We start from the raw sequence: 25457 nt of genomic DNA, 5'->3' as shown, positions 1-25457 counted from the left end.
TCTGTAAAGAATTTGAGTTGCTGAAGATGCAAACCACATTCTTGTGGTTGGTCGGTTCTGTAAGGGCAGACATTTTATTCATGTCAAATCATGTATGGGCAATTCAGATCCCTCAAGCAATCATAAATACAATGCATCAGGTTCGATTTATTTTAAATGTGTATGCAGGAATTGTGGGTGAAAGATTCATAAGGCCACACAGTTTACTAAACAAATTAACATGTGCTGGTTGTAACCAATTTCTGTGTGACAGATTGCTCACACTATTGGTGGAACACTATCCTTGCAGAAAGACAACTGATGTGGTTTGTCCACAGTGGGGGTACCACCTCATTCTCTACACCTCATATGGCAGTGACTAATGTATTTACACAAATCTGATGCACAATCAAATGTATTATGCACCCCAATTTTAGAAATTAAAATCATTAATAAAGAGCTTGTTGGCACATCACTGGTATGCTACATTTATTTTACACAACAATGGATGTATACATAAACAGTCAAAACAACAACAATTTTCGGTGACCTATTGTTAAGTGACAAAGTCATTATCATAAAACAATGCCCAGCTTGGTTACATACATGACGTGCAAACAAACCTGCTGTAATTTTTGAGCATTACACATTGTTATTCAAAATGTCACCATTACTAATATTCTCTGAGGAGTCTGCATCAGAAACAGATTCATTTCCTCTTTCCGCATCATCCTCAGTGTTATTCCAGAGTACACCATCTACACTGCCATCTAGGGAATTTAAAATACAGCATTTCTTGAATGATTTTATGATCATTGGTGCTTTTATGCTTTTCCTGGTAGCTGAAACTCATTATGCAAGAATGTGGGGTGCAGGCAGCATGCTTAATTTTTCATGTCGGTGTCAGTTCATGGTTTGGTTTGCAAAGTCATTTGTTGCACTGTTCCTGACCATAACCTTTAAAAGGTTTATTTGTACTAATACCTGGGGATTCTAACACAGAAGTCATTTCTCCAGAAATAACAAGAAGATCATTGGGTAGGCTGTGGATGTTGTTTTTTACATTGTCAGGGAGATGTCCATGAAATGCATAAAGATAAAGTATTGATGGTAATTTGGAAAGTCTATGAGGATGGAGTTCCCATATGTTTCAGAGCAAGTCAATCATTAAAGTTTCAGTCACCCATACTCTCCCTGGATTTCGAAAAATGGCGTCATCAGGGAGCAGTTTTTGGGGGTCTTGAGGCTTGTTTTCTGCTTGAAGATTAAGAAATTGGAAAGTTTGCAGCATCTGCTGTGACTGCCAGCATTACAGTTAAACAGTGTTTTTCACTACCTGATATTTTGACAGCAACTTGTTATGTCTCCTTCACATCAGTCATGTAATAATGTAGAATATCAAACCAAATTGGTAGCTTATCGACATTGCCTATTTGGCCCATCTAAAAAAATCTTCTCTTTCCAAAGTGTTTTCTCAAAACCCTGTGGAAGCTTTTGGCATACTATCTGTACAGCATCGTAGAAATAAGCCCGCCCATTTCATAAAGTGATCAGCCCATCCGTGTCTAGCCTTAAACTCTTACCTTGGTATATTAAGAACTACAGCCACCTCTTTTGCTTTGTTTCTTATGGTGTCACTAGTCATAGGTTTCCCATTCTTCCTCCTTTCATGGACAAATTTCAAAACTTTTACTTCAACAACGGGGTGTATTCCTTTGTGAGGGCCAGTGAATTTTTTTCTAGTTGCAGCAGTTGCAAATAATATCAATTTCCGTATCTCCCATAAGTGGATGTTACTCTTAGCTACATTGAACTCTTGTCCCACCCTCCTGTTATCATTTTTTATATAAAGAATTACTTTACATTTGAAAGTAGCATCATGCAGTGTTCTCTGCTTGCCTTTGATTTTGTGACTACCTTATGTAAACACACTATGCGGTATAAGCCAGTCGTAATGTAACAAAGTTGAAAATCACAACAATGCATTGTGATTTAAGGAACAACACCTAAATTTCAATTATGTTGCTGATGAACAATAGATTTAAGTTTGTAATCGAATCTAATGCACCATTGAATCTTATGTGCACCCCAATTTTGAATACTGCATGCAGTAAAAAAAAAAAAAGAGTGCACATTAGATTTGTGGATATACGGCAACAAACATTTAATGAGCAATGTTCTGCTCAAGGAGGTCCAGTAGCTTGGTCTCATTATTCATCTGACCATAATCCTGTAAGATTTCAAGCTGTGGGGACATTGCAAGACTTTTATATATTCCACAACCATCAACAAAATGTACACATTATCAGAGCATGTGTTCCGTGCATGTGACCAAATCCATGGGCAGCCAGGTGTTTTTGCACAAGTTCTTGGTTCCTTGAGGAGGAGCAGTAAAAGATAGGCAAGAGTGAGTGATAACCTCACTGAACACTTTTAGTAGTGTCAACAGAGAGATGGCTATCATAAAACAAAAAGGTGCATTTGTTTCCAGATGTGTTTATAGGACTTTTTTGTCTGATTTTGATCAGTACTGTCTCCTCTAATAATATGAAACACTTATTTTTCAATACGCTTTATATCACTTAGATTTCTCTGAATAATCTTTAAGGACATTTATTGAATAGAAATCAGGAACAACGAACAGCTGCAGCAGTTTGACATTCACTGTTGGATAAGGGCCACCTCTAGACTTTTACAAGTATTAGAGCCTGTAGCTTTATGGATCCATGTCACTCTCGCATATTTTCTGATGTCATCCACCCACCTTTTACTATGATGTTGTTTCAGTCTTTTCTTATTTCTTGGAATCTAGCAGAGAACTGCCCTGGTGCTTTTATCATACATTTACCTGAGTGCAAATCCTGCCCATTTGTTTTTATTTTTATTAAAAACCTAATGTCTTTCCTTACAGGCTATTCCCAGATGTATTTTGCTTGTTTTCCTGTTTCTCCTAGCAGTTGCAACACACACCTCTTCATTACTCACTGATTTTCACATTCAGATTTCTTGCCACACTGTTACAAATCAAAACCAGTAATTTATACGTTTTTAAACTTTACATTCAGACACAATGGAAGCGTAGTTATGAAAACCTCAGTTATTTTACAAAAGCACTGAAAGGTCAGTTTTATTCCTGTATTTATTTCTTACATTGTCCATCTAATTATTGTATTCAACTGTGCAAAATTCACTAACTTGTCAGCCAGTTATATGACATTGTTAATTTCTTTTTAATATATTGATTATACATTATTTTAGTCTTATTGTAATTAACTTTCAGACTTGCTCTATTCATTTCTTCAATTCATTGTTGAAGTTTATCTGAACCAGAGGCAAACAGTACACAACATAAAAACAGAGGTGGTTCATGTATGTTCCATTTCCTTGTATTCCTTTTTATCAATGTGAGTTTTATGGATTTTGTTAAAACAGGGCCAAAATTCAGTCTTGAAATATGAGGGCTATGCACAAAGTACATTATGTTTTGGAATTAAAAATAAATAAAGTATTGGAAATTTTTTTTATTATATACAGATGAAAGCCCTACTTAAATACTACTTTTCTACATAGTTGCCATTTAAATTAAGGCACTTATTGTAGTGATGGATGAGCTTGGAAATTCCTTCGTCGTAAAATTTGGCCGCCTGCACCTTCAACCACGTGGTTACCTCTTCTTGAAGCTGTGCATCGTCATCAAAACACTGCATAGCCAACCACTTCTTCATTGCTGGGAATAAGTGGAAGTCGCTCGGTGCCAGGTCGTGACTGTACGGCGGATGAGGAAACAACTCCCACTTAAAAGATTCGAGAACTTCATGAGTGGCATTTGCTGTGTGGGCCCTGGGGTTGTCGTGAATCAGCAAGATCTTTGAGCCCAACTTTCCCCTGCGCTTGTTTTGTATTGCTCTTCTGAGGTTGTGCAGAGTTTGGCAATACCTTTGAGAGTTTATTGTAGTGCCTCTTTCCAGGAACTCTACAAAAATCACACCTTTTCTGTCCCAAAAGAGATAACCACGTGGTTGAAGGCCCAGGCGGCCATCGCTACGATAAGTGCCTTAATTTAAATGGCAACTATGTAGAAAAGTAGTATTTAAGTGTGGCTTTCATCTGTATATAATAAAAAAAAATTCCAATACTTTATTTATTTTTAATTTCAAAACGTAATGTACTTTGTGGATAGCCCTCGTACATGAATCCCATACAAAGTAGTAATTCATATTCATTGCTCCATTTTATAATTTCATTCATGATTTGCAAAGGGTTCATTGTGTTAAATTCACTTCTAAAGCCAGCTTGTTCCTTTCTTAATTGAAATCTAATGTGTATTTTGTACTATTGTTGATGGCCTTTACGTATATCTTGTACATAACAGGGAGGAGGCTGGTAAGTTTATTGCTTTTCATGTCTTATCTGTCTCCCTTCTTGTGAAGAAGAATAATTAAAGACATCTGGTTCAGGGAAATTGTCTTCTTTTGCAAACATTCTGTGAAAAATTTTGCTAGTTCCTTTGATTATACAGCCCCCTCTCTCTCCACTCCCATAATTTCTTTTGAAACACCATCATCTCAAGGTACCTCCTCTTTAGTACTATATAAAAGGAACTACCAAAATTTTCCATAGAATGATTACGAAAGAAGACAACTTCTCCAAACTGAGACCCTCTACTTATTCTCCTTCACAAGAAGGGAGACAGACGACATCCATACATTGGTTCAAATGGCTCTGAGCACTATGGGACTTAACTTCTGAGGTCATCAGTCCCACAGAACTTAGGACTCCTTAAACCTAACTAATCTAAGGTAGTGCCAGTGTACAAGAAAGGGTGTAAGGATGATCCCAACAACTACAGACCAGTTTCACTGATATCAAGTTTCTCAAAAATCCTAGAAATGCTTATGTGTAGCAGATTAGTTAGCTATTTGGACAAACATAACATTCTCATGACCTCACAACATGGTTTCAGAAAGGGTAAATCTACAGAATCAGCAATTGTCAGTCTAACAGAATACATTTTACTGTCCTTAGATGAGAAAAAGGTTGTCTCTGCAATGTTTCTGGATCTTTCAAAGGCATTTGACACCACTGACCATGAAATGCTGATACAAAAATTAAGCAACTATGGCATTCGGGGGCAACCAGGTGAATGGATAAAATCATACTTGTGCAACCGCAAGCAGTATGTATCATTAGGAAACTCGTACCAATCAGAAACCAAATCCATCAAATATGGAGTGCCGCAGTGTTCGGTAATGGGGCCATTGGTATTTAATGTATTTGTTAATGATATAGGTGTTGAGGAGGAAGAGAAGAAAATATTGTATGCTGATGACATGACAATACTAAATAGTGACCAAAATATGGAACAGCTTGAGAGAAGAGCATACATATCTGCAAATGTCACAGCTCAATGGCTGTTGGAAAATGAACTGGTTATAAATCTAAAAAAGGCTATGTATGCAGTGTTTAAAAACAAGGAAAAGGCTGTAGACATGGATTTAGAGGTTGACGGAACAAGGCTGGAAGAAGTAGAATCTGCTAGATTCTTAGGTATTCTTGTGGATAATGAACTGAAATGGAAAAAACATATTAATAATGTCTGTAAGAAACTGAGCTCTGTCATATTCTTAATGATGCAGCTATCACAGTATTCAGACAAGAACCTTCTGTGTACAGTGTATCATGGACTTTTCGAACCATACTTACAGTATGGAGTGACGTTGTGGGGAAACTCAAACAAACAAGAGACAAAACGAGTGTTCACATTACAAAAAAAAGCAATTAGGACCATTTTAAGAAGAAAGACCTCTGAAACATACAGAAACTGTTTCAAGAATTTAGGTATCTTAACTTTTTCATCGTTGTATATATACAAAACAATAATGTACATCACAAAAGGTAGTGAGGACTGGATTACAAATGCTAGTGTACACACCCACAATACAAGAAAGAAGAATGAAGTACGGAGCATACCCCACCGACTGGCAATGCTAGAAAAAGGACCCCAGTACTCTGGTATCAGACTACTAAGAAGTCTGCCCAAAACCCTGCAAGATAGTGTACTTCACAATGAATTTACAAAGAAACTTAAAGACTATCTCATTGAAAAAGAGTTTTACAGTGTTGCAGAATACTTATGCCATTAAATTTGTATATATTGTTACTCATTATCAGTGATTTAAAAATGTAAGCTAAAGGTGTAGAAAAATAATTGATAAAGAATTTTATACTTTGACATGTCCTATATTACACGTACATTTACTGTACACAATGTAATCTTACATGATCAAATAAAATTCAATTCAAATCACACACATCCATGCCCGAGGCAGGATTCGAACCTGCGACTGTAGCCGTCGCGCGGTTCCAGACTGTAGTGCCTAGAACCACTCGGCCACTCCGGCCAGCCATCATCCACACATTAACTGCATTTGTAAATAAGGATGTGGTCTCTCTTGAGCTATGCAGTTTTAGTAAGGCATTTAACTGTATCCTCTTTGACCTCGTAATAGCCAAACTACAGTATTATGGAGTAAGTAATACAACATTAGAAATAATCAATTCTTACCTAAATAACATGGAGGCTGAAGGAATGATTTAGGTTCCCTTCTACACAACTAAGGTTCATACATTCTTGAGCAGTGTGCTAATTATGGAAGATAATAAATAATGGGGCATGGTGGAAGAGCCATGTGAGCTGGTTCTAAGATATTATTTCCAAAGGCTTAACAACTACAGTAAAATTTAATGAGTTAATACTTCTTAATCAAGGAACCCTCACCCAGGGTGGAGTCTTTGGATAGGGCGTACCATGAATGGCTTACAGCCTTTGTTCAGTGTCATCTGGTGACACTGGAAAACCTGCTTCAGTGGCATGCTTGGTGGCAAAGAGGGTGCTAAAATGGCCGGGGATGGAATGATAATAAACCACCTGCTACTCCTGGCACACAGTGCACTATTTACACCACACTGCATACAATATTCCAAGTGCTGATGATGAAACAGGTGTCTGTCATCAGGCTTTGTATGCTTTGTATACCCATAGTCAATAGAACCACCTCAAGGGGACCCAGCTTGGGAAGGCGATGTGGAAAAATGTGCTAGCACTCCTCCTGTCAAAACATTTGACTCACATTCAGGAGGATGATGGTTCAAACCTGCATCCAACCATCCTGATTTAGATTTTCTATAACTTCCCTAAATCGTTTCAGGCAAATGCCGGGTTGATTCCTTTGAATGGGCGCAGCCGACTTTCTTCCATATTCTTCCCTAATCCAATGGGACCGATGACCTCGCTGTTTGGTGCCCTCTCCACAGCAACTAACGTCTCATTAAATGAACCATGACAGAACACTGACACTGAGTACGGGGTAGGAATTCTGCTGTACACACATACCATCGCGAAGTGCAACAGACTACGATGCAAGCCATGTGTCGTTGCATGGGCGACTTCCCAAGAGCATGGCCAAGAGGTGTTGCCTCATCAGAGTGGAACAAGAGATGCCTAAAGCCACAGTTTGGCATACGTGGATCTAGAAAGTGTGGCCATCTAAGCTCTCCCTCTGGCGAAAGTGACCATTGAGGGTGTTGGGGGCTGCGTTTCCAGTCTGCACAGCATATCATGTGCTGCTACAAGTGGAAGCAATGAAGGGACTCAGCACACAGTTCCTCCCTTTTGAGAGGAAGACACAGGTGCCAACTGCACAGAGGGGCATTTGAAGCTGATAGGATGCTTGCTGGGTGGCATTCACAGCTTGTTGCTGCTGTGCTTGTGCTGTGCTTTCCAGTGAGAGGAGGAACATGGGCAGCTCCTGTGCACAGCATTGGGAGCATATGAAATAGCATCACTGCTTCCTTGGCGCAGGTGCTAATACAGTGGTGACAATACTCTGCTGGTGGTGGTGGGTGCCTGTGGGGTGGGGCACTGTCTGCTTGGCTGGAGGCTGTGAAAAGAGTAGTGTGATGGCAATATTAGGGTCCAAGGCACTGGAAGGTGGGTCAGTCACATAGTCATTTGGTGATGGATCAGAGGCAGTTTCAGCTGATGGCATGTTGGACATGGTGTCAGGAGTATCATCAGCTGGTGGCACATTGGGTACAGTGGAGGGGACGGTGTTGGCCTGATATCCATTGGAGGTGGGTAGTGGACTGAAAATGTCAAGGTGAACACATGGTAACCAGTGTTGTGTGGAGGAAAGGCGGCCACAGGGGAGTGAACACGCCGTCCGACCTTGGCATGCTGGCACAGAACACAGGACTGTGTCCAGTTGCTGCAGTCATGTTGGATGCCCGGCCAGACGAAGCGTTGTTCATGAGAGTGGTGGAAGCACAGATGTCTGGGTGTGCGAGGCTGTGGATGTGGTCAAATGCCGGTTTTAGAAGGGAGAAGAGAGGAAGGGGTGGGAGCAATCTTTGCAACTGTCAAGTTGTGAAGGGTCCACAAGAACATCACACCAGATCTTACGGTTGAAGTCAGGTATAGATCTTAGCTGGAGGTTGAGGCCAGAGTCTGCATTCTGAAGGGCATGGGCTAGGTTGTGTTTCTCCCTCTTGAGCAACGGCCAGGGCATTGTAGTCTAAGGGTTGGGTGATGGCACAGGAGCAACTAATCAATCTGCCAGAATTTTATCGATGCTGGCAACATGCTGGATGTTGGTAGTGAATTGTGCAATACACTCCTGGAGTGTAAACTGTCAATGTGCAAAAACCAAAGGCCAGGAGTTGTGGTCTCTGAAGATCATAAAGAGCTTCCCTCAGCTGAAGATTGGAAACAGCGGACCGCTTCATGGATTGGGGCAGCTCATGGTCATATGCACCCAAGCAGCATTGTGCATCAGAGAGTTTCAACGAAAAGAAGGAGAGTGGTTGCCGGACATTCAGATGTTGTCCACGTATTGTTGTAAGACGGCCCCGAGAGCCTTATGGCTCATGTCCGCCACTATTGCAAGGGGGGCATTAGGGTGAGGGTGGGCCAAAAGGGCTGCATTGGTGAGGTCCCGTTTTGTTTTTTTGAAGCTCTCAATCATGCCCTGAATCCAAGGGACCAGCTTGTTGCCTTCGTTATTAATACCATGGAGTTCTGTGGTAAGGGCTTTTGGGTGGCAGAGGCATCATTAAGATTGCGACAGAAAAAGGTGATCATGCCAATGAAATGCCAGTGGTCTTTGAAGATAGTAGTGTGTGGAAACTCTGCTACTGCCCGTACTGTCTAGGGAAAGGGGCAGGAGGTGACAGCAGAGACTAAATGTCTGAGGAATTTGACCTTGCTTGCCCCAGAAATGCATTATGCCATATTGAGGATCACTCCAGCTTTCTGTAGGTGGAAAAAAATTTTGTGATGTGTAGGTGGTGTTCAGTAGGGTCGCTGGAGTAGATGAGTATTTATCTAAGTAGGTGAAAGCAGAGCAACTGGAATTTATGTGTGGGATCTAGTGCAGTCTATCTTACTGACGGTAGTAGCTCCTGAGATGGCAATCTTAGGTGTGGAGGTGTGAGACAGAATAGCGCTCAGGGATTATGTGGGTGTGAGTTTACAGTAGTTGCCGTAAGGTCATTGGGAACCATCCTTCTCGTGGGCGAGGTGATGAGCTGAAGCCCAGGGCTTTCGGAAGGGTGAAGCACGCCACTGGCAAGCAGCTCTTGGAACTCCTTTTGTGCGATGTTGCGCCTGTAAGGGTGGAGGGGATAGCACGTGTAGTGGCAGTGTGATGCATAGTGTCATGCTGAACATTCTGGGGGAGGGGGGGGGGGGGGGCTGGGTGAGAAGGGGGAACTCTGCAAGGAGCTGGACATATGGCCCTGAAACTGCCAGTTGTTTAACAGCAAAACATGTGGTGGGGTGGGAGCTGCATTGGACGATCCTACCGGAGGTGCCATCAATTGAACAGCACTTTGCTTCATCGGCCTGTAGGCTGTTATGACCCACGAAGTTGGTACCCAAAATGGGGTTGGTAATGTCTGCAACCATGAAGGTCCATGGTAATTCGAGCTAGAAGCCTAGATCAAATGAGAGGGTATGTACCTCATAAGTAGGGATGGCTGAGTTATTGGATTCACATCCCATACGAATAGGTGCTGTGAGGTACAGCAACCAGGCATGCCTACTGCCAGTGGCTGCCAGGATTTAGGGACCAGAAGCACAGAAGTCTGCAGTTGGTGACATTCTCACCAAACCTTTGGTGGTACCAGCCAGCTATGCCTAATTCACAGTGGTTGTGATCATCAGGGGGGGTTGTAAGGACCGCGCAAGTGAGGGTGGCTATTTTCACCTGAGCATGTATAGGGCAGTCAGCACCTGGTGGTGGGTGTGTTAGGTGTACATGGGCAACACTAGCGATAAGTGCATCCATTTCGGAGCTCAGGTGGATCAGAATGTGGTAGAGGTTGGGGCCCTGCATGCTGGGTGGAGACTTGTTAGCGCACAGGTGGCGTGAGTGACATCATGCATGTGGCGGCTTGGAGTGGGGTGGGATGGCTGGGTGAATACCTGGCCAGAGCCACAGGGTTAGGCAGCATTGTGTGCTGCAGCCCTAGCGGGTAAGGAGTTCAGGGTTTCGTACAGATTATTGGGCAAGACCATTGTGACACCTTACTATAAATGGGCTTGGGAGGCCAGGACAAAATATATGGGGGTGGGAAGGGACATGAGCCAGCAGTTTAGCAGCGGGCTTTCATGGAGGGTGTGTGGTTTTGTGAGTGTTCAGATGTGATCCAGCAACAGGGACAGGCGCATTTCATTGCACTGCTTTAATGATAACAAATTATGTGCTCGTTGCAGCTCCTGAATCACAAAGCTAGGTATGATGTGTTATTTTAGTTTAGTGTAGCTGCCATAGAGATGTTGTTGTTGTTGTGGTCTTCAGTCCTGAGACTGGTTTGATGCTGCTCTCCATGCTACTCTATCCTGTGCAAGCTTCTTCATCTCCCAGTACCTACTGCAACCTACATCCTTCTGAATCTGCTTAGTGTATTCATCTCTTGGTCTCCCCCTACGATTTTTACCCTCCACGCTGCCCTCCAATACTAAATTGGTGATCCCTTGATGCCTCAGAACATGTCCTACCAACCGATCCCTTCTTCTGGTCAAGTTGTGCCACAAACTTCTCTTCTCCCCAATCCTATTCAATACTTCCTCATTAGTTATGTGATCTACCCATCTAATCTTCAGCATTCTTCTGTAGCACCACATTTCGAAAGCTTCTATTCTCTTCTTTTCCAAACTATTTATCGTCCATGTTTCACTTCCATACATGGCTACACTCCATACGAATACTTTCAGAAATGACTTCCTGACACTTAAATCAATACTGGATGTTAACAAATTTCTCTTCTTCAGAAACGCTTTCCTTGCCATTGCCAGCCTACATTTTATATCCTCTCTACTTCGACCATCATCAGTTATTTTGCTCCCCAAATAGCAAAACTCCTTTACTACTTTAAGTGCCTCATTTCCTAATCTAATTCCCTCTGCATCACCCGACTTAATTAGACTACATTCCATTATCCTCGTTTTGCTTTTGTTGATGTTCATCTTATGTCCTCCTTTCAAGACACTGTCCATTCCATTCAACTGCTCTTCCAAGTCCTTTGCTGTCTCTGACAGAATTACAATGTCATCGGCGAACCTCAAAGTTTTTATTTCTTCTCCATGAATTTTAATACCTACTCCGAACTTTTCTTTTGTTTCCTTTACTGCTTGCTCAATATACAGATTGAACAACATCGGGGACAGGCTACAACCCTGTCTTACTCCCTTCCCAACCACTGCTTCTCTTTCATGTCCCTCGACTCTTATAACTGCCATCTGGTTTCTGTACAAATTGTAAATAGCCTTTCGCTCCCTGTATTTTACCCCTGCCACCTTTAGAATTTGAAAGAGAGTATTCCAGTCAACATTGTCAAAAGCTTTCTCTAAGTCTACAAATGCTAGAAACGTAGGTTTGCCTTTCCTTAATCTTTCTTCTAAGATAAGTCGTAAGGTCAGTATTGCCTCACGTGTTCCAGTGTTTCTACGGAATCCAAACTGATCTTCCCCGAGGTTGGCTTCTACTAGTTTTTCCATTCGTCTGTAAAGAATTCGTGTTAGTATTTTGCAGCTGTGACTTATTAAGCTGATAGTTCGGTAATTTTCACATCTGTCAACACCTGCTTTCTTTGGGATTGGAATTATTATATTCTTCTTGAAGTCTGAGGGTATTTCGCCTGTTTCATACATCTTGCTCACCAGATGGTAGAGTTTTGTCAGGACTGGCTCTCCCACGGCCGTCAGTAGTTCCAATGGAATATTGTCTACTCCGGGGGCCTTGTTTCGACTCAGGTCTTTCAGTGCTCTGTCAAACTCTTCACGCAGTATCGTATCTCCCATTTCATCTTCATCTACATCCTCTTCCATTTCCATAATATTGTCCTCAAGTACATCGCCCTTGTATAGACCCTCTATATACTCCTTCCACCTTTCTGCTTTCCCTTCTTTGCTTAGAACTGGGTTTCCATCTGAGCTCTTGATATTCATACAAGTCGTTCTCTTATCTCCAAAGATCTCTTTAATTTTCCTGTAGGCGGTATCTATCTTACCCCTAGTGAGATAGGCCTCTACATCCTTACATTTGTCCTCTAGCCATCCCTGCTTAGCCATTTTGCACTTCCTGTCGATCTCATTTTTGAGACGTTTGTATTCCTTTTTGCCTGTTTCACTTACTGCATTTTTATATTTTCTCCTTTCATCAATTAAATTCAATATTTCTTCTGTTACCCAAGGATTTCTACTAGCCGTCGTCTTTTTACCTACTTGATCCTCTGCTGCCTTCACTACTTCATCCCTCAAAGCTACCCATTCTTCCTCTACTGTATTTATTTCCCCCATTCCTGTCAATTGCTCCCTTATGCTCTCCCTGAATCTCTGTACAACCTCTGGTTCTTTTAGTTTATCCAGGTCCCATCTCCTTAAATTCCCACCTTTTTGCAGTTTCTTCAGTTTTAATCTACAGGTCATAACCAATAGATTGTGGTCAGAGTCCACATCTGCCCCTGGAAATGTCTTACAATTTAAAACCTGGTTCCTAAATCTCTGTCTTACCATTATATAATCTATCTGATACCTTTTAGTATCTCCAGGGTTCTTCCATGTATACAACCTTCTTTCATGATTCTTAAACCAAGTGTTAGTTATGATTATGTTGTGCTCTGTGCAAAATTCTACCAGGCGGCTTCCTCTTTCATTTCTGTCCCCCAATCCATATTCACCGACTATGTTTCCTTCTCTCCCTTTTCCTACACTCGAATTCCAGTCACCCATGACTATTAAATTTTCGTCTCCCTTCACAATCTGAATAATTTCTTTTATTTCATCATACATTTCTTCAATTTCTTCGTCATCTGCAGAGCTAGTTGGCATATAAACTTGTACTACTGTAGTAGGTGTGGGCTTCGTATCTATCTTGGCCACAATAATGCGTTCACTATGCTGTTTGTAGTAGCTTACCCGCATTCCTATTTTCCTATTCATTATTAAACCTACACCTGCATTACCCCTATTTGATTTTGTGTTTATAACCCTGTAGTCACCTGACCAGAAGTCTTGTTCCTTCTGCCACCGAACTTCACTAATTCCCACTATATCTAACTTCAACCTATCCATTTCCCTTTTTAAATTTTCTAACCTACCTGCCCGATTAAGGGATCTGACATTCCACGCTCCGATCCGTAGAACGCCAGTTTTCTTTCTCCTGATAACAACATCCTCTTGAGTAGTCCCCGCCCGGAGATCCGAATGGGGGACTATTTTACCTCCGGAATATTTTACCCAAGAGGACGCCATCATCATGTAATCATACAGTAAAGCTGCATGCCCTCGGGAAAAATTACGGCTGTAGTTTCCCCTTGCTTTCAGCCGTTCGCAGTAGCAGCACAGCAAGGCCGTTTTGGTTATTGTTACAAGGCCAGATCAGTCAATCATCCAGACTGTTGCCCCTGCAACTACTGAAAAGGCTGCTGCCCCTCTTCAGGAACCACACGTTTGTCTGACCTCTCAACAGATACCCCTCCGTTGTGGTTGCACCTACGGTACGGCTATCTGTATCGCTGAGGCACGCAAGCCTCCCCACCAACGGCAAGGTCCATGGTTCATGGGGGGGGGCCATAGAGATGTGGATGTGAAATAATGCCCCACACTTGGGTGGCAGTGAATGGGTTAGGTGGCTGACAACCATCCCAAGTTTTGTTACATCACTCGTTATACAGTAACCTGTGAAAACTGCCTCAATCGAAGCACGCCACAGTTGTGAGTCTCACATTGAAGGGGAGCAAGTGAGTAGCAGTGTAACAGGAGGGAGTGGTATGAAGAGTCGGGTTGTGCTGGGCCTGCTGCCCCATTGGTCAGCTGAATCAAGCAATTCTGTGGTGCTGACAGTTGCGTGCAGAGGTCCAACACCTCCAAAGTGCTCATAGGTCTGGGGCAGGAGGGGTAATGGTAGGCTGCTGGTTAAAGGCCCGTTTGGTGTGACTGCCATAGGTTTGGAAATCTGTGGCAGCAACATTGCGATTTAACAGTGCAGCCAGCGTGTTGCGGTGCGCAGGGTGGTGCTGGCAAGCAATATTGCAGAGAAGAAGGTAGGCGGGACGTGCATGGTGTGGACCAAGCAATACAATCTTCACCACGTGTTGTTATGGGAAACAGTGTTCAGTAAGCCACACGATAACACTGTGGCTTTTTTGGGTGTGCAGCTGTCAGTTGTGGCTGGGGCATAGAGGGTCATGGTGGTGTGAGTGGGGGGATATCGCATGCAGAGGGGTGTGGGAAGGGATGCAGGAGAGGTGTGTTGTGCTCAAAGGAAGGGCATGGTGGAGGGGTGCAGGAGGGTAGCAGTGATGCATGCAGTGAGATGGCATGTGTGGAGGGGTGTGGGAGGAGTGGAGAAGACAAGGAGGGAGTGAGGCTGCAAGCGGGATGCATCTGGCTGAGCTAATGGGAATTGAGTTTGCAACCATATGGGTAGTGCTGTCAAAATAAAAAAAAATAAAAATCAACATTTTTGGTAAAGAGACTTGGGACTTTGGTTTAGAGGGGTCACAAATGAAGGAACGATTTAGGTTCTCTTCTATACTCCTAAGGGGCATACGTAGGTAAGTGGCGCACTAATTAAAAATTATGACAATGAATAATGGGACATGCTTCAAGAGCCATTTGAACTGGTTCTGAGGTAGTATTCCTGAAAGCTAACAGCTACAGTAAAATTTAACAAGTTAATATCTCTTAATAAAGGAGTACCCTCACCCAGGGCGGAGTCTCTGGGCAGGTGGACCATGAATGGCTTACAGCCTTTGTTTGGCGTCATATGGAGGCATGGGAAACCCTGCTTCAGTGGCGCACTTGGGAGCAAAAGGGGTACCAAAATGGCAGAGGATGGAATGATAATAAACCCACCTGGTACTCCTGGCACACACTGCATTCACTGAAATATTTACACCACACTGCTCGCAGTATTTTGGAAGGAAGAACCAGGCTTCTGGCATCAGGCTTTATACACCCATACTCAATAGAAGAACCTCAAAGGAATGCAGCTCGGAAAGTCGGCATGGAAAAATGTGGTAGCACTCCTCTTGTTAAATGAACCAGAAAAAAAACGCTGACCCTAAACATGGGGTAATAATTCTGCTGTTTGCGCATTCCCCGGTGAAGTGCGGCAGACAACACATGAGCTAAATGTTGTTGTTTGGCCAAGCTGCCGAGAGCAAGGTCAAGAGGTGTTGCCTCATTAGATCGGAACGAGAGACTTCTCTAGCAATTGTTCATTATGTGTGGCATCTGGAAAGCGTAGACATCTAAACTCTCCCTCTGGTGTAAGTGATCGTTGAGGGTGTTGGGGTCTGGTTTCTGGTCTGCACAGTTCGTCATCTGCTGATACAAGTGGAGACTATAGAAGGAGTTGCCACAGGCAATTTGTGTCAACTCATATTAGGCATTCTTTCCTGAAGAAAGTCACATTTAGTGTGCCTCAGGGCTACATCCTTGGACCTTGGACCATTCTGGTTCATTATTGCAATCAACAATTTGCCGCATTATGTTTCACTTCAATTAGTTATCTGTTGTGAATACAACACAACTTTAATCACCACAGATTGAGATATTTTTAGGGCACACCAGAAATCACAGGACACTCTCTTCTTAACACTAAACTGGTTTTCATCAAATAAACTACTGTGGAATCCAGAGAATACCCAACACCTGCAGGTGGGACTAGCTAAAGACATAGAAGCAAAAACTGTAAAACTGCTTGGAACACATATTGATTACAAACTAAACTGTCAACCCCATTGTTAATCCTGTCTGCAGAAAGGTACTAAGGATGTCCTATTTCGTATGAAAACTATCTGATCCAGTGAGAAATAATTTTCTTAGGACAGCTTATTTTTTATTTTTTCTGTCTCACACATCTTATAGGCTGTTGTTATGGGGTCACTCAGTTCTGTCCGTGATGTACTAGTGATTCAGAAAAAGATGCTGTAAAAAATGCATAACATCAGTCCAAGGAAACACTGCCGTATATTCACTAATATAAAAATAATTACAGTGATAAATCTTTATAGCCATTCATCATTGATATATGTTAAAAACAACAAAGCAGAGTTTGACACCAAAGAGAACATACACTGTCATGACATTAGGTACAAAAGGAGTATTGACATTCAAGCAGGCAATCCTCACAAAGTGAACTGTTTGAAAATTTTTAATAAATTGTCACACTTTGCAGTCAAAACTTTAAAAAGTAAGTTATATAACTGGTTAATAAACAATCCATTCTACAGTTTTAGAGAATTCTTGGATGCTAGTAGTGTAGAAATTGATTTTTGGAATTATGATTACAACTCCGTGCAACTGGTTAATATAGGATGACATAGGATCATGCCATTGATATGAAGCCCATTCCATTACATGTGGTGAAGGCTAATAAACAATCTGAATCTGAATTTAATTAAAACCCAATAGTTATATTAACATTACAGCATAACTACTGTTTTGGGAGGAAGGGATAGTAAGCAATTTCTTCTACACAGGGGAGCATAATATTAGTTTGAAAGGTGGTTGTTATTGTTCCATTTCCATTTGTGCTAAATACTCTCATTGCTCTGTCTCACAACACAGCAAAGCAGAACACTGCCCTCATCCCCTGTCACTGACTCATTTCACTTGGCCATGCTTTTTTCATAGGCCCTTCGTTTTCTGTTTTTCCCATATGATTTGCTTAGAGTTTAGCATTCACGCTTGCTCTATTGATTACTAACAGCTCATTGTTAGTTGAAGAGAATTGAAATCCTGGCTATTGGTTCTTCCAGTATATGCACATAACCGTCTTTCTATTTTCTGTTGCTAATATATTTCCTTTGGCTAATGACAAGATTTTGGGGGGTTCTGGAAGATAGAGTTTCAACAATATTTTGTGATTTGTGGCTTTGTCAGCCATGCTCCTCTTGTTCCTAGCAATGAAGCTGGTAAGTAGAATATGATTTGAAAATAGAGACTCAAGGACTGATGCGATGGTTCCTTCAGGGTCCTGGACTGAACTTGAGAACTGATTCTGAATAGAAGAGCATAAGGGATATATTTGCCTCGTAGCCTTCCAACATTTATCTTACATTGATGTAAACTTGCAATACCTCAATCTTCTGGTTCTTTCACTTGTAATCTTGTATGTATTCTCATAAAATTGAGGCATTTATCAATTCTTTCTTTCAGTCACTCACAGTACCAAAGACTTATTTCAGCCTGTGAACTGTATAACATTTATTGATTTTAGTTACTTAGTACATGTGAAAGGTGTTTGAAATTTGACTCTTCATCTGTTTGATCATTCTAGGCAAAGAAATTGTACTGGTGTGAGTCTATAACAAATGTCATTCAAAGAATGAACTATGATGGAAGTGAGAAAGAAGTTCTGCTGGAGCACTCATTGGATAATCCTTTTGCCATTAGTGTTTACAACAACACGGTTTATTGGATTGATATGTAAGTATAATTAATTTAAGGGATATTCAAATAACAAAAAGTAGTTTCTCACTGGCGCTGGGTCATAAAAGAACTTCCATTACTCACTTCAATATTATTTATCCCCAGTTATGTATTTCTGGAACATATCTTCATTCTCAGTTGGAGATATTGTTAAGTCATGAAATATACAAGGTTTGTCTGAGTAAACATATCCTTATGTTGAAGGGCAACTATTGATTACTATACAGCAAGAATTAAAGTGACAATTTTTGAAAAACTTGAGTAGGCTAGAACTAAAGTTTTAAATGATTAATGGAAAATCTCATATAAAGATGTGAAACAAATACTAACTAAGAGATAGAGGGGCTGGCCAGTACTTACCTCAGCTCTGTACAGCCGATAGATACACAAAACAGAACAGAAAATTTACGTTCCTAGCTTTCGGAACTTTGTTCCTTCGTCAGGGAGGAGAGAGGGGAAAAAGAGGAAGAAGGGAAAGTGGATTGAGTTACTCACAACCCAGGTTATGAAGCAACAGGGAAACGTAAACAGGGAGGGTAGCAAAGATGGAGGCATATACTGAGCTTAGGTAAGTATTGGCCAGCCCCTCTATCTCTTTGTTAGTATTTGTTTCAGAACTATAGTGTTGTATGTTTATAATATTACAAAATTATAGTTGTTTTCTGCTGACTGTAACAACTGTGGTTCTCATACAGAAGGAAAAGTTTCACACTTACATATTGTAGTGCATCATCACTTATAAGAAAAGGAAGATCTCCACCTAAACTAGAAGACATATATCTTTTAAATGCAACATGGGGAAACAAAAATAATCGGATAATTTTTGAGAGTTTTTATGTGATCAAGCTGCAAAATGTATATCTGTTGGTGCAGGCTGCCATCTAAATTGAGGAACAAGTAAATTTTCCTTTTTGTTGTGAATTTGCTCTCTGTTTTTAGTAGAAACTTCCCCCCACCACACAGCCAGTCTTTCCTGTGGATAACAACTTACTACACTAGGACACAAAGAACATCTGAAATTATTTTTGAAAGTGAGGTTTCACGTTACCACAAGCAATATGTTCATCAAACTTGCCTTGAATCTGTATATAATAGTGGGGAAACATAAGCCTGTTGACAGGGCTCTGGTAATTTGCCTTTAAATGATACAACTTCCAGTTTGTCATGAGACAAGTAAGAGAATAAAAAAAAAGGAAGAACCATCAGCTTCACCAGAAATGAAAATAAGATGAAACTTGTTTAAGTTTTATGTCAAAAGATGAAGAGCAAAGAAAAGTGAAGAACAATTTGGAGGGCAAGGGAAAACTTACTCTTATCCAAAGATCAGATGCAGAAAGAGAACATTGCAAATGATGTTTTCTTGTTTCTTCTTCTTTGCTGCACCATATCAGTGACCTCATTATCAAAAAGATATTAAATCTTAATATTCTTCCATCTCTTCTTTGTTTCTCCTCGTTTCATGATGAAGGTTAAAACTAAATATTTGGCCTCTTATTTATAGCTCATGTGTTAACAATCTACCATCTTTTTACATGAATGAATGGGTAAGTGACAATTTACCAAGCCAGCAGATTTTGTAGTGGGATTTGTTGTCTTTTCTCAGCTTTTATAACTCTTCACAGAGGTCTCCTGAATCATCATCAGAATGATAGAACATTGGGCCATAGGCTAGAATATTTCTGTGGAATACCTTTTGTTTATGTTTGAAATGAGTCCTGCTATTCTGTTTGAGTTTTCTTCAATACTTGCAATAATTTTTCTTACTTACTTATTTATTTATGTATTTTTACAGTAAATTCTAAACCTGAATTTTCTCCATGTTCTGTTCCTTACTAGCAAAACATATGTCTTGATTTTAATCTTCCTGCCACAAGGTGGAATAGGAGAAATGTCACAAGGCTGTATCGTATATGACACTTGACTAAAAATCTGTTTTTTCCCCTTATAAATCAAGTTCATTTGGTTTACATACGTAACACACACTACTGCACACTAGCACTGTTTACAGTTGAATGAAAACAAATGAGATATGTCGAATCCAACGCCGCCGTGTGGTAGGAAGATTAATTACATTTGCTCTGCATTTTTTGCCACATTTCTTATAACTGTACTAAATTCCATTTGACCTTTTTAATTTTTCTACCAAAACTGCTGGCCTATCTTTGGGTCCTAAACTTCTTAAATTTACTGTCTCAAAACAACAAGTGGTAAAGTAGTTGGATTTCTAATGTCCATGTTGGTGTCTGTTTAGCCAAACTTTGTGCACCAGAAGTGCAGAAGTGGCTGGGAGTGCAACATGATCTGTACAATTGCGTACCAGCACCCAAAGAGTGTGACAGGGTACTCACACGGTGCTAAATCAGGGTGTATACGACCCGGGACAACTGGGAGATCTGGGAAAAACCCGGGAATTTTTTCAACTGGGAGAAAACCGGAAAAAAACAGGGAACTTTTCATTGTTTTCATTTTAAGTTAAATTTTTATAGTTTTGACTGGTAAGAACCAATACTCTAACAAAGGATATTACTGTATCCTGCAGAATAATATTGCAGCAATAAAACATGAACGAGAGAAAAAACGAAAATAAAACTTAAATTGCAAAGGAAATGTGTGCCATATACAGCAAAAAAACACAGTGCTCATACAAGCATCTGCCAACAGCAAAATCTGTCAAAGGCTTTAGGAAGACTGTGCAATGTGTTGTAACAACAAATTGCCTCCAATGAGCATGACGTCACAACTGTTTACATTAGATTTGTTGTAGCAGTTACGAGCAGGATCATGCGCATGCACAGTTGAGTAGTACCTTCTCCTGCTTCTGGCTACAGAAATGTGACTGTCGGCTGTGTAAGCAGTCACAGCAAGCAGTCAGATTCTACCGGGAAAAATTTTACTGGAGCGCCCACGCCCAAGCTGTCAGATTCGTGCATGCGCAGCAGGCCCACATCTAGGAGGTGGGGGGGGGGGGGCAAATTCATATTCTTGAGGGGAAAAACCTGGTTTCACAAAGCACCTAGCCTCCAGTGTATGTTAGTATATCAATTATTCATATGACTTTGAAACGCATCCCTGTCACTTTTTGAACGTTTTTGAACGAAGTTGATTTCTGAAAGAATCGTAAGCTGATTTGTGAATGCGTGCATAGTGTACAAGATGTCCCTGTCAGGGGAATCCTCTTCACATGTAGAAACAAACTTTCCTGCAGACAAAAGGGGACGGGTCTGTATGAGCTGAGCGGATTAAGGCCGAACTGATGAATGCCCACCGCTGTCTGATTTTGTGGCTGATTGGGCTTGCGAATGATGAGCTTTGTTATAATTACTAGCGAAACCTATAGATTCAGAGAGTGCAAATAAATGAATAACAGATAAGAAAGATTACGTATTACGTTCTCGGTGTATCCAAGAAAATGAAATTTTGACAGAAAATACTAGTCAGGGCCAGTTGTACAGTCCCCGGCTAGCAGCCACTTTAAGTTCTATTCTCGAAGAAGGGCAGAAAACGCGTTTTATGGATATGTAACAACGCCTAGCCAGAGAATAATCATGGGTAAGTAAACTGGTGATTCTGGCAGAGTTAGTGAAGTTAACCCGTGAATAAGCTTTGACATTGGCAGGAATAGTTACAGAATTAGTGATAACAAGACTCTTTGTTAGAATGAGGTAGAGAAGAAACGGGGACATCACACAAATTAAGGAACAATATGATGACTCCAAGTTTGTATAAAAATTTTGTACTACTACTTATCAATCTCATGCTTGAGAAACTGGAGTGTATGAATGAAGTGTGAAACTATTTCCTAATGTAAATCTTTTTGCTTGTAGTAGGCCTAATAAGCATTAGATATTGGTACTTTGTGACTTATGTTCTGTAATTACAAAATGGCTGCTCAAGTGTGGTGATGCCTGTCATCTGGCGCTCTCTGGCAACTGCAGAAACGAACCCATTTGTAACAGGTTGCGGAAAAATATTCTGAATAGTGGTTTGAAAAGCGTTACCATTAAAGTAAATTTCCTTTTACGCAGGTTGAACTATGTGCGAGAATGTACAATGAATTTCTTAAATCACAGAGCGTTTGACTCTCATTTAAGAATCAACTCTTTGATAATGAGCCATTTAGATGAATTTTGAGCCCAGAAGATCAGACATTTATGTCGTTATTAAAAATTTTACTGGCACATTTGTGTCATATATCTTAAATTGTAATACGCAAATGAAAGACAACAGTATATGTGAAAGCTTATCTTCTCTTGCAGCGTATTAATCTTACAGACCAATATTATATGTGAAAGCTTTGCTTTTCTTGTAGCAACACTATGTATATTAATTTAAACCATTAACTTTTTCTGTTTGTATGTTCACACTACCTAACAGTGATGTTGCTATTCGCTGACCACATCACGTGTCCTAAGCTCTGAATACCCGCTGTCATCAGCTGGCGAGATCAAGTGACATGAGCTATGACTCACTTACAAATATGCGTCGCAATCTCGATTTCAGTGCTTCGGAAAGTAACATGCAATGTTTGGTGGAATTCAAATGTATACTTTTGTAATACAAAAATATGCAGCATACATGTTGCTGCACATCAAAGATCTTTCCAAAACATGTTCTTTTCCCTGTGTTTAGTTTTCTAAAGCACCAGGAAATTCTACGCCCGTGTAGAAAACCATAACCATTCAAAGGACTGATAAGTTATACAGTTCCGAGAGAAAATATACTTTCAGTAAAGAGTGAAAAAGTTTGTTTTCACCCAGGAGAAAGCGTATTTTTAACCTGGAACAAACGTGTGACAAATCCGGGAATTTTTTCTCCTTGTCCGCGTATACACCCTGTAAATACAGGAACAGTTGTGGTTGTAGCAGTCTCAGTGCAGCCAAAGGGTCTCTGATTCCTAAAGCCTGGAATCTATCCTTGGCTTTGGGATGGTTTGTTCCTTTCTCACAGGGGAAAGAGTGATAGGTTGAAGAAATTAGAAAAGGAGGAGCAGGTCTGTCAGATCTCCAGGTTCACCTGTTGTATCTCTCAACTTTGGATTTGAATGACCCATCACTACTTTTCAGCCTTCTCTGACCTTTTCATCTTTCCTCTCTGAGGAAGTAACTAACAGCCACACAAGCTAACCGTAGTTTTTTTCTGGTTTAAATGAGCCTGTCATCAGTATTTACAATTTCACCTTCTGAAACTTTTATTTCACCAAGTTTTCTGTGCATTATTTCTTCATGGATTGTTTTGTTGTATGTTTTGAATCACCAGAATCAGTTTTCTCATCTGCTTTTAGAATGCATCCTTTGTAAATATCTTTGCACATAAACTGTCTTCTGTAATGTTTGCTTTCTCTTTAATGGGAAGAGTGATATTTTCTATGGGTACTTTCCTCATCTCTTTCCCAAAAATATTCCATAATGTAAATGTTTTAGGCGTAAAGAAGACCACTCACTGAATAGCAGAAGCATTGAAACCTTGACAGAGATTTAAAACTTGCTAGGTTTTATTTGCAGTCGGTCAGTTTAATTTTCTGCAACGTTGAATTAACCAACTGAATTTAATGAAAAAGAGATATTTCACCTGACCCCAATAGCCATAATGCTTTTTAGAGCTTCCACAACTACCAGCTTATTGTCCTCTTTTCTAAAATACATACACATATATCACAAGTGACATTACCTGTCTGATACCAGTGTTAAGTTTTACAAACTGGTACACTGAGCCTGCCGCCACCACCATGAATTCTGACTGGCAGCAAAACTCGTCTTTTCCTGTGCTGCTTCTCTACCAGTTTATTTTTACAATTAGTGCCATTGGTTGCTGCATCCTATATTCTCTACATCTATATGATGCTCATCCTCCTCCAGAACTCATGACAAACAAAATCTGTTGGTAAACTAAAGTTCAGATATGCTAATAACTTATTAGCTCCCATTCACCTTTTGCTTCTTAATTTTTTCTCAGCTCTTGTTGCTTTAAGAGGTGTAATTCAAATTTAACATATTGTAACTTCGCCTGGAGCCACAAATGTACTGTTTAAGTGTACCATTATCTTTCCCACTGAAAACGTGCCAAGGGAACCACAATTCAGAATGTTTGGAAAAAGCTCCAAGTTTAATTAACCTGTTTCAAGGTCCACACTTGTCAAACAAGGATAATCAGTTTTTATAAAATGTTAACATGTAGCCACAAAACAAAATTATATAATAATTTGCTATCATTTATTGTGTGTGAAACTAAGCCTAAAAATATGTCTGCTGGAACAAGAAGAAATATGCACTTTTTATGATATTTTTATCCCATACAACACAACACTACTAATTTACTTGAAGATTGTCAACAACAGTATTTATAGCACTCTCAAAGACACAGTATTTTGTTTAGATTGTGTTTTGCAAATTTATAAGGCTATATATATATCTGGATACTTCCCACTAACACCAACCTATCCGAACTCCGGAGATGGGAACTTGCTCTTCAATATATCCTCTCTTCCCGTTATCCACCAGGCCTCAATCTCCGCTAATTTCAAGTTGCCGCCACTCATACCTCACCTGTCATTCAACAACATCTTTGCCTCTGCACTTCTGCCTCGACTGACATCTCTGCCCAAACTCTTTGTCTTTAAATATGTCTGCTTGTGTCTGTATATGTGTGGATGGATATGTGTGTGTGTGTGCGAGTGTATACCCGTCCTTTCTTCCCCCTAAGGTAAGTCTTTCCGCTCCCGGGATTGGAATGACTCCTTACCCTCTCCCTTAAAACCCACATCCTTTCGTCTTCCCCTCTCCTTCCCTCTTTCCTGATGAGGCAACAGTTTGTTGCGAAAGCTTGAATTTTGTGTGTATGTTTGTGTTTGTTTGTGTGTCTATCGACCTGCCAGCGCTTTTGTTCGGTAAGTCACCTCATCTTTGTTTTTATATATAATTTTTCCCACGTGGAATGTTTCCTTCCATTATATATATATATATATATATATATATATATATATATATATATTCCCACGTGGAATGTTTCCTTCCATTATATATATATATATATATATATATATATATATATAAAAAGAAAGATGATGAAACTTACCAAACAAAAGCGCTGGCAGGTCGATAGACACACAAACAAACACAAACATACACACAAAATTCTAGCTTTCGCAACCAATGGTTGCCTCGTCAGGAAAGAGGGAAGGAGAAGGAAAGACAAAAGGATATGGGTTTTAAGGGAGAGGGTAAGGAGTCATTCCAATCCTGGGAGCGGAAAGACTTACCTTAGGGGGAAAAAAGGACAGGTATACACTCGCACACACACACATATCCATCCACACATACACAGACACAAGCAGACATTTGTAAAGGCAAAGAGTTTGGGCCCAAACTCTTTGCCTTTACAAATGTCTGCTTGTGTTTGTGTATGTGTGGATGGATATGTGTGTGTGTGCGAGTGTATACCTGTCCTTTTTTCCCCCTAAGGTAAGTCTTTCCGCTCCCGG

The 25457-nt window shown here is 40.5% G+C and overlaps 1 protein-coding gene across 1 annotated transcript in view; it reads left to right on the top strand.

Moving 5' to 3' along the window:
- LOC124802490 (low-density lipoprotein receptor-related protein 1) overlaps positions 1-25457 on the top strand; it is a 735000-nt gene that overhangs the window by 536434 nt on the left and 173109 nt on the right. Inside the window, exon 35 of the mRNA XM_047263305.1 lies at positions 17829-17977. Within this exon, the coding sequence (XP_047119261.1) occupies positions 17829-17977 (149 nt within the window). The remainder of the gene's footprint in view (positions 1-17828; positions 17978-25457) is intronic.

The sequence above is a fragment of the Schistocerca piceifrons genome, chromosome 6 (assembly GCF_021461385.2).
Source record: "Schistocerca piceifrons isolate TAMUIC-IGC-003096 chromosome 6, iqSchPice1.1, whole genome shotgun sequence".
Lineage (NCBI taxonomy): Eukaryota > Metazoa > Arthropoda > Insecta > Orthoptera > Acrididae > Schistocerca > Schistocerca piceifrons.
The sequence above is the reverse complement of the archived record's forward strand: the minus strand, read 5'-3'. Positions and strand labels throughout refer to the sequence as shown.